Source organism: Helianthus annuus, chromosome 7 (genome assembly GCF_002127325.2).
Source record: "Helianthus annuus cultivar XRQ/B chromosome 7, HanXRQr2.0-SUNRISE, whole genome shotgun sequence".
In the NCBI taxonomy this organism is placed as follows: Eukaryota; Viridiplantae; Streptophyta; class Magnoliopsida; order Asterales; family Asteraceae; genus Helianthus; species Helianthus annuus.
In genome coordinates, this window is record NC_035439.2 from 36,695,036 (window position 1) to 36,704,480 (window position 9,445).

Genomic DNA, 9,445 nt, shown 5'->3' on the forward strand with positions numbered 1-9,445 from the left:
TCTCTCACACATTTACACACACTTCACAAAAATCTCTCTCTCCCTCCCCTTGAACACCTCACGGCCGAACACCCCCCATCACCATCCATCCGCTTCGGTTTTTGATCTCTCCATTCCAAGTGCATACAAGTCTCGGTGATCACGTACAACGAAGCTTGGAACAAGCGGAACGCCAAGGACCTCTACCGTTAGCTTTTATCCACGCAGTTTTCGACTAGAATCTTCCCTAGCCCCGAGCTAGAGGTATAATGTTTAAAACTCATTTTTGGTCATGTCTAAAGTGGTTAAAAGGATATTTGTCGGTTGAATGTCGGTAACCCGCTTAATGAAACTTTAAAGTCTACTAAAAACGTGAATATCGTTGGTTAAAAGCTCAAAACGCGTGTAAATGTCGTAGTACTTGAATATGTTGATTATTATGGCCCGATCTACGATGTGGTGGCTCTCATCATCGTTTAACCCGACTTTGTTCGGATCGCGTATCTTGACATACACTTGTTTCTTGTGTACAAGGGTTAAAAGGTGAAACTCCACCACACGGGAAACATGAACTTGTGTAAAAATGTTTTAACATGAAAAATAGTATTTAAAACAAGCCGATCTACGTATGTACAAGTGGTATATTCGTAGGACCGGGTGTTGAGAAAATCATGTTTTTATAAAAATAGATAAAGTGTTAACAAACACGATTTCTATAAACTACAAGTGTAGAAACACTTGTAGAATAAAAGATCCGACAAAATAGCAATGTTCACAAAAATTGTCGGGAAGTTGTGAGAAGTAATTTGTCCCAAAAACGAGGTTTTTGCAAGACTAAGTTATGTTATATATAGATCCACTAAAAATAACGAGATCTACACCGGAGATTTTGTAAAAACTACAAGTTCATGAAACAACGCGGTTTTACATACTAGTCTTCTATTTTGAGTGTTGAAAATTGATTCGGTTGACTTGATAAATTGTTGAGATGATTTTGTAAAAGAAAATGATACGCTTGAAAGCGTGGCCACCTCCAGTTACAGGGGAAACTCTGGCGAAATTTTCTAAAAATCCAACACTTAGAATTATTTACAAGTGTTAGACTACTTTGACATGTTTTCAAAAATATATTTCGCCACAACTTTACTTATAAATAATCGGAGGTGGGATTTTCACAAAACTAAAAGTGATAAATATTTATTCGGTAAATATATTTTGTCACCTCACTGTTTATGATTATTTTGTGAAGATATATAAATATTATTTTTAGAGTAAAAATAATATTTACTAACCTTGTCAAGCCCGAAATAATACAAACGCTTGTACGTCAAGAATATAAGTTACAACGGTGATTATCATTACCACTTAATCACTAAATCGTAACTTACGCTTTATTCGGAAGTATTCATAAGCGCGTGTGTTGTCAATATATTATTTTGGGAAAATATTATGAGAAAAAGGAAATATATTATTTTTGAGAAAAATGAATATATTTTGAAATAAGAGATAAAATATATTAAGTGGGACTTAATAAAATAATATAAGTATACATGTATTTAAATCCCCCATCCTTGGGAAGGAGAATGCGTATCAAATATATACACGGAACGGTTGTCTAACTGTTTCCAATGATGTAAACTATGAAGCTAAAGCACGGCCATCCGTCTAATAGAATTAGCACATGTAGGTCGTTGCACAGCACTTGGATATTGGACTGCTTGATTTTGTGACGCGCTCACTGTGAGTTCATGTCCCCCTTTTCTCTTAACTGTTTTCAGTTTTATAAACTGCGGGGGTGAAATACATGTTACAATGATTATGGATATGTTATACATGGTATGATTAGCATAAGGAGGGTTATTACTTAGATCATGTGAGTGGGTAGGCAGAAACTTGAGGCCATTAATCCTCGTTGAGGACCGAGGGACAGGAGCGGTAGATCTATCTGGGTGTAGCGAGCCCAGCCCCAGGTCCAGCTGAACGGACCTCGGGGTGACTTAGTGCCCGACGCATAAATCCGCTAGGTTTGAGTCATCCCTACTTGCACTTCACACATATCAGTGGACTTGCAACCCATTGGTGATCTCTTTTGTTTCCTTATTTGCTACATACCAGAGTTTTTGATAAAGATAAAGGTTTATTTACTCATTTTCGCATGAACTCGCTCAACATTATTGTTGATTTTTCAACTTACATGTATTTCAGGGAATTAAGGGTCTGGCACGGTTTAGCAGGATTTCCCGCTGCATTTAGATTCAGAGTCATCCGGGTTCAAGGCTTATGGCTCTTTCCTGGACAAGCCATAGCCCCTGAACCATGTTTATTTTTGTTGCATTATGGTAGTGGTTGTACTGTTTAAGACAAGTAATGGTTGTTGGGTGTTTACCCATTTAGACAATGTTTGACAATTTTATTTTCAATGGATGACTTTGCATGATTTTAAATTCATATAGCTTGTTATGGTTAAGCTATGGTATTAAGAAGTCACACCAAATTAACCACGCTTCCGCAAAGCCAGGGTGTGACAGTATTGGAGTGCCACCCGATCGAACATGCTGACCAATCAGGTGACATCCTACTGAGGACTTACTACTGAGGTGTCCAACCGATCGGTTAAGCCGACCGATCGAACAGCCCGTTCGATCGATCGACCTAAAAGGTAGGAACACTTCAATGTTTTCAAATACTACAACGAAAATTTCAAAAGGACAAGCCATCATACACAAACACATCCTACTCAAAGGAAGAAACAATCCACTCGAATAGTCCAACCGATCGAGCCTACCGGCCGATCGAACAGGCTGCCCGAACGGACTGTCCAACCGATCGAGCCTACCGGCCGATCGAACCGGCTGTCCGAACGGACTGTCCAACCGAACGAACAACCCGTTCGATCGAACCTACAGTTCGATTGACCAGGCTGTTCGACCCATCATCATTTGTTTCTATTTAGTGTGTTACTCATCGTTATGCTATCGAACTATTTAGGCTAACCCTACTCTCAAGCGCTCCCTTTAATCCATCAATCAATCGCTGTGAGTATACTTGAACCCTTTTTGCTTTAGCACTTTTGGGTGTTACATACGTTACTTATCTAAATCACAATCGAACACACTACTCAATTATTTAAACGCTAATCGTTCTGCATGTATTACGTGACTAAATGAATGCTTGTTGTTATGTTAACACGTGGAATACTGTCTACCTGCCTTAACGACGTAGTACTATAGTTTGGACTCAGCACCCGTCCACACGGGGGTTGTTAAGGACAACTACTTGCATGAATTACGGTGGTAATCATGTGTTGCGAACTGTCTCGGACAGTCAACCCGCAGTCATTGGTATCGATAGATCCATGTCGATAATTAACATGCTTCGTTTTCCTTTGTGTACGTGCTGGTTATGCGTAAACTATTTCGAACTCTATATGCTATTATCAAACTTGTATGCTCACCTTTACATTTTATGTATTGACTTTATTTTAACGTATGTGACACGCAATTAGGATGCTTATCTGCTAGGAAGGCGAGCTTAGAATAAGCGTCTAGAGCATAGTTGTCTGTAGATCTTGCAGATCGAGTCACTAGAAGCATTTAAACAATTTTTATATTTAAATCTGAGTTGTCGGAACAAAATATTTGACTTGATGTTATCTGTCATAAATTGTTTGCTATTTGAGGTACGGTATGGGACGTATTATATAAATTGAATAGTGATAATAATTGTTATGGAAACTTCTCGACAATCTGTTTCGCTCAGTGCCATGGCCCGATGATTCCGCCATCGGTTGGGGTGTGACATTGAACCAGATAGCACCGGTGGTGACGTTGGTGGTGGTGGTGGTCTTTCTGTTTATTTTGTAGAAGGAACTGATATTGAACCAGATAGCACCGGTGGTGACGTTGGTGGTGGTGAAGGAAACAACTGGGGCGGTAGTGGCGGCGGATCTGGTGGAGACGGTGAAGGACCATCAGACAACAGTGAGAAGGAACCCAAGAAGATGGGGATGTCGATGTCTCAGAAGCTAACGCTAGGCGGGGTGTTGGTGGCAGGTAGTTGTAGGAGGTGGCTGTGGTGGCAGGGGAAAGGGGAGGGGTGGTGGTGATGGTCTGCAATTTGTGGTAGAGAGAAGAGGCAGAGATGTGTTAATTTGTTGGTATATACTTATGTTCTTTTTTTTCCATTTTCAATCAAAGAAGGTATTTTTGGATAATAGAATAAAAATTAAATACTTATATATAAATTTACTTAAATACCCTTACTTTAACTAAAAATTTTAACTTAGTTAGAGCCGTGGAGCAAACTGGCGATAAAACGGAAACAGTAGGGAGTAAAATGGCTATTTTTAAAGGTTTGGGGCAAAACCGTTAAAGTGACCAAACCACAGGGAGTAAAACGGAAGTTTACTCTTATTATTATTGTTAATATATGGTATGTATTCGAGGGGTTAACACAAGTGTAAGGTTGGATTTACGTAAAAGTTTTCTTTTCTCATGTTTAACAAGCTGCGACACGTAAAAGTATTTCGTTGCAACAAACGAGTAATATAGCTAGTTTAATTACACAACAAAACATAGAACTATAAACTTTTGCATTATATTCTTTAATTAGACTGTGGTGCCACCTCACCATCCCAAACCCTTCCCCGGCACCACACCTCATAGTCTGAGGTGTTAAAATAACTTTATTTTACCTAACATTTTTAAGGCTTCATAACTAAAAAACTATTATTTATAACATTAATATTACCAGCAATGAAAAAGAAATATCATAAGAGAGTTGATGAATTTATTGGCCATGAACATTCAATACAAAAAACAACACAATACAAGTTACATGGTGCCTTCTCAAAACTCGTCATGAAGCTTTAAAGCAGCAAGAACAATAAGAAGAAGATATGCTATGCTACCAGCAAAGGAAAGAAAAACAGCTATGGCTACCTGGTGGCAAAATTTACCGAACACATTACACACCTTGTCCCAATTCACATGTGAGTTGCCATTGTAGCCGATCAAACCGACTGAACCGGTTGCTCCGATCGCGGAAAACAGTAGTGCCACCATCACTATGTCTAAAACAGTTACCATCAATGACACAAGCTTATTTTTGCCTCTTGTTACCAATATGACAATCAAAGATGTTGCTCCGTATGAGCACGCAATTGCATTTGCAATCACAAAATACCTGCCACATGAAATTGGAGTCTTAGATCAGAGTTCGTATGAAATCGACTGTGTTTAACAATTCGATAACAAATTGAAATCTGGAATCAAAACGGATCGTTAAAGCAAGAGGAAAGTTAGAGTTATTTCTTGGGGTGTAAACGAGCCAAGCCGCTCTTAAACTACTCAAAATCAGCTCATTAAAAGCTCAATTCGAGTTTGGCTTAATTAAACAAGCTAGTGCGCAAGCTCAAATCCAAAAAATAAGTTTGTAATAAAACCACAAGCTTCACTTAGCAACCCTAAATCAACCTGTATTTATATTACTATATTTAATTTACTACATGTATATATTAATTCTTAATATTCTATATATATTTATTACAATATAAGGCAAAGACCCGTTAGAAACCACCCTTTATTGGAGTACAAATGTGAACACTACAACACTACTTAAAAAGGTTAAAAAACACACATTTTTTTTGGTTAATAATCGTATTGGTATACATATATGTATATAGTCATTTTTAAACTACACATATGTGTATATTAAGAAAAGCTAAGGGAAAATGAGTGGCCTAGATTACTTCTCAAGTTTCTCAATTAATCTATTGCTTACCACGTGATCCTAAAAAAGTGGGGAACCGGGAAAAATTCTTAACAATTCAACTTAACATGTTAAAAATCATTTTAAATTTTTTTTTCGACGCTTTTCTTTATATATACTTTTAGAAGCATTTTTAATAAAAAAAAATAAAAACTAAAAATATAGAAAAACAGTTAAAAAAAGCTTAACTTTTTTTTTTTTTTTTTTTTACAAAAATGATTTTTTATTGAAATTGTTTCTACCCATTTTTATAAGGAAAAGCGCTAAGAAAAATTTAAAAAACCTGATTTTTAACATGTTAAGTTAATTTTACAAGATATATTTTTTAAATTGTTTTTTAAACAATTTTTTAATATTTTTTAGTTTTTTTATTAAAAATGTTTCTACATGTGTTTATAAGGAAAAACGTCAAAATTTTTTTAGAAAAATTTGATTTTTAACATGTTAAGTTAAACATTTAGAAGTGTTCCTCGATTCTCCGCTTTTTTAGTGTTCCTCGATAGGCTTCATGCGAAAATCAACTTTAGAACGAGAACCAATACGAAAACAACCAAAATAAACCTAAAAGAAACAATGAAACCCTTCCCTTCCAAAAAAAAAAAAGTAATTTACCAAAAACCTCCACCGTTTCTGAAAAAGTAACTTGAGCTCGAGTTACTGTCAATAAACGAGCTGAACTCAAATCCAAGCTCCATTAGATCCGGTGTTTCTTTGGTAATGATCAGATAGATAATCCTCGAGTTTAAATAACTTTACTGAAACTAAATTAGGAATTTAGGATCTGAAATCAAAAGAGATTTCTGTGAATTTGTTGATTTTCAATGATGATGATAATCGTCTTCCTCATTCAAGTTGACATGAGCTGTCGATTTAATGAGAATTTACAAAGAGAGAGAGAGAGAGAGAGTTACGTACACAAATGCGGACATTTGATTCCACTTAGCAGTGACAGGGAGGTCTACCGGCGGTAGGGACGTAACGATGGTGAGAGAGACCGTGGTAGTCTGCTTATCAACTCCGAGTAGGACCGCAGCGACTAGAGTGAGTGTGAGTGCTAACAACCTCACAATCAAAGCCTTGCTGTTGAAGCTGGACTTTGTGTTCACCATCTTGAGTTCCGTCTCCATACCGCTGTTACTATTGATATGATTAAGAATGCATAGTTCGGATAGCCATGTGAGTATATATAAGCGATCCGTCGCTTGCTGGTAACATTTCGGCTCAGGGTGCCTACCAGACAAAATAAGTGTTCATATTATAGTTGTCAATAACCGGATGGGCTGTTGGGTCCATGAGATAATAAATTAGCCGGGTCCAATCGGCAATTGGTTCAACCGTTGATAGGAATGATAACTTGTGAAAAAAAAAAGCATTTTAATAATTGGATTCAATAATCATTAGTAATGGATTAAACAAAACTTTTGGTCAATTAGTTTGTTAGTCAAATGTGTATTCTTTCAATTAGTTATTCACGTAAATCTCTATCATGTAACCTAAGATGTTTTCATAGAGGAAGGTGATCTAATGCCTCCCTCTTCATCGCGTCATATAGCGCTGTCGGACACCCCTCTAGCCGGAGTTGTAGCCGTTCAACCTGGAGCTCTTGCAAAATCTATAACGAGTGAAAATCGTTTTGGTTTTTGAAATATTACCGTTGTACGATAATATGTAGTTATTATTATTATTATTATTATTTTTATTATTATTATTATTATTATTATTATTATTATTATTTAACAAAAGAAACCTTATATATATATATAGGACAAAGATCCGTTAGGAACCACCCTTTATTGCGAGAACCGCGAGAACCAGTGTGAACACAACAAAAAATGCCTAAAAATAGCTAAAAAACACACAAATTTTTTTTTTTAATATTTTTTATAAAAAAATCGCTACTTTTATTAGCAAATTTTTTTTTAAATTAAAAAAAAAACAAAAATTTTTTTTTGCTACTAAAAGTAGCGATTTTAACATAAAAAATAATTAAAAAAATTTAGATTTTTTTTTAGCTTTTTGAGGGGTTAGTTTTTAGCATTTTAGCTTTGGGGTGGGTGAGGGTGGTTTAGATTTTTTTTAGATTTTTTTCGGTTTTTTGGGGTTTAGTTTTTAGCATTTTAGCTTGAGGTGGTGGGGAGGGGGGGTTTAGGTTTTTGGGGGGGTGGGGGAGGGTGGTTTAGGTTTTTGAGGGGGGGGGTTAGGTTTTTTTTTGGGGGTTTTAGTTTTTAGCATTTAGCTTGGCGGGGGTAGTTTTTTTTTTTTTTTTTTTTTTTTTTGGGGGGGGGTTAGGTTTTTTTAGGTCTTTTAGGTTGTGTTTATATTGGTTCTCGCGGTTCTCGCAATAAAGGTGGTTCTCGCATGAACCTTTCCCTATATATATACTAGGTTATAACCCCGTGTATTACACGGGTCGAATAAATGAATTTTAAATAATAAATAATAAAATAATATATCTTTAAAAACCTCTTTTATTGCACGGGTTGAATAAATATAATTTTATATATTAAATAATAAGAAGTTATATATATAAGAAATATATTGTACGGGTTGAATAAATATAATTTTATATACCAAATAAAAAAGTTATATCTTTAAAACCACGTGTATTACATAGGTTAAATAAATGTAATATTATTTACCAAATAATAAAATATTACTTCTTTAAAAAACCTCATTTATTACACGGGTTGAATAATGTAATTTTATATACCAAATAATAAAAAAGTTACATCTTTAAAAATATGTGTTTTACACGGGTTGAATAAATGTAAATTTCTATACTAAATAATAAAAATATATATCCTTAAAGAAACCCCGTGTATTATATGAATTGAATAAATCTAATTTTATATATCAAATAATAAAAAGTTATATCTTAAAAACCTTATGTATTACACGGGTCGAATAAATTTAATTTTATATAGTAAATAATAAAAAAGGTATATCTTTAAAAAACCACGTGTATTACACGGGTTTAATAAATCTAATTTTATATACCAATAATAAAAAAAGTCATATCTTTCAGTATACTAATGGATAATACTCGATACAAGATGGATATTGTGATTGTAAAGATGGTTCTTACTGAGATCGCTCATCGGACTATTTATACACATCTGGAACCGCTTATTGGACAGGCCCAATAAGCGGTCCATGCATATGTCACATTAGCGGTCCTACTCGTGTCATATCGGCGGTCCATAAGCTGCTTTGCCGTTCGAGCGGTCCAAACATGTCCGCTCGAGCGGTCCAAACCCTAATGGGCCTAATGAGCAATCCACTAACCTACAACCTATACATTTTGACCATTTCTCGTATTTCAAGCCCAGATCTAACGTTCTAAGACAATGACTCGATACTAGACGTAATCAGCAGATGTAGTGCACCAACAGACTCCCCCTCAGATGTTGATGGAGTCGACTATCGAGTCACAACAATGCTGTCTTCAGTTCTTCAGTCTTGATCAGTCTTCGGGCTTCACTCTCTTTATCATTCTATCATTCTAAGACACGAACGAAGATGTAGTTGACAGACAACTGCACTAACAAACTCCCCCTTGGATGTTGATGGAATCTTTAGTGAGAGTCTTCAAACAATCACAACTCTTCAATCTTGTTCGGCCTTCTTCAGGAACTCAGCCTGGAATAATATCTTCTTCAGGAATTCCTTCCTGGAATCATATGCCTGGATCATTCTC

The 9,445-nt window shown here is 35.7% G+C and overlaps 1 protein-coding gene across 1 annotated transcript; it reads right to left on the bottom strand.

The window, feature by feature from the left end:
- Positions 1–4,762: 4,762 nt before the first annotated feature.
- On the bottom strand, positions 4,763–6,910 carry LOC110910069 (CASP-like protein 1E2). Its single transcript, XM_022154789.2, has 2 exons — positions 6,664–6,910; positions 4,763–5,163 (listed from the first exon to the last, which is right to left on the bottom strand). Exons 1-2 carry the CDS (start codon positions 6,873–6,875, stop codon positions 4,827–4,829), a joined length of 549 nt encoding a protein of 182 aa, XP_022010481.1. The 5' UTR covers positions 6,876–6,910; the 3' UTR covers positions 4,763–4,826.
- Positions 6,911–9,445: the final 2,535 nt, after the last annotated feature.

Bases quoted from the DNA above. Each gene is read 5' to 3' on its own strand.
- LOC110910069 (XM_022154789.2), bottom strand. From the start codon at position 6,875: ATGGAGACGGAACTCAAGATGGTGAACACAAAGTCCAGCTTCAACAGC. The intron at 5,164-6,663 runs GTACGTAACTCT...TTCATGTGGCAG, and splicing joins AATCAAATGTCCGCATTTGT to GTATTTTGTGATTGCAAATG.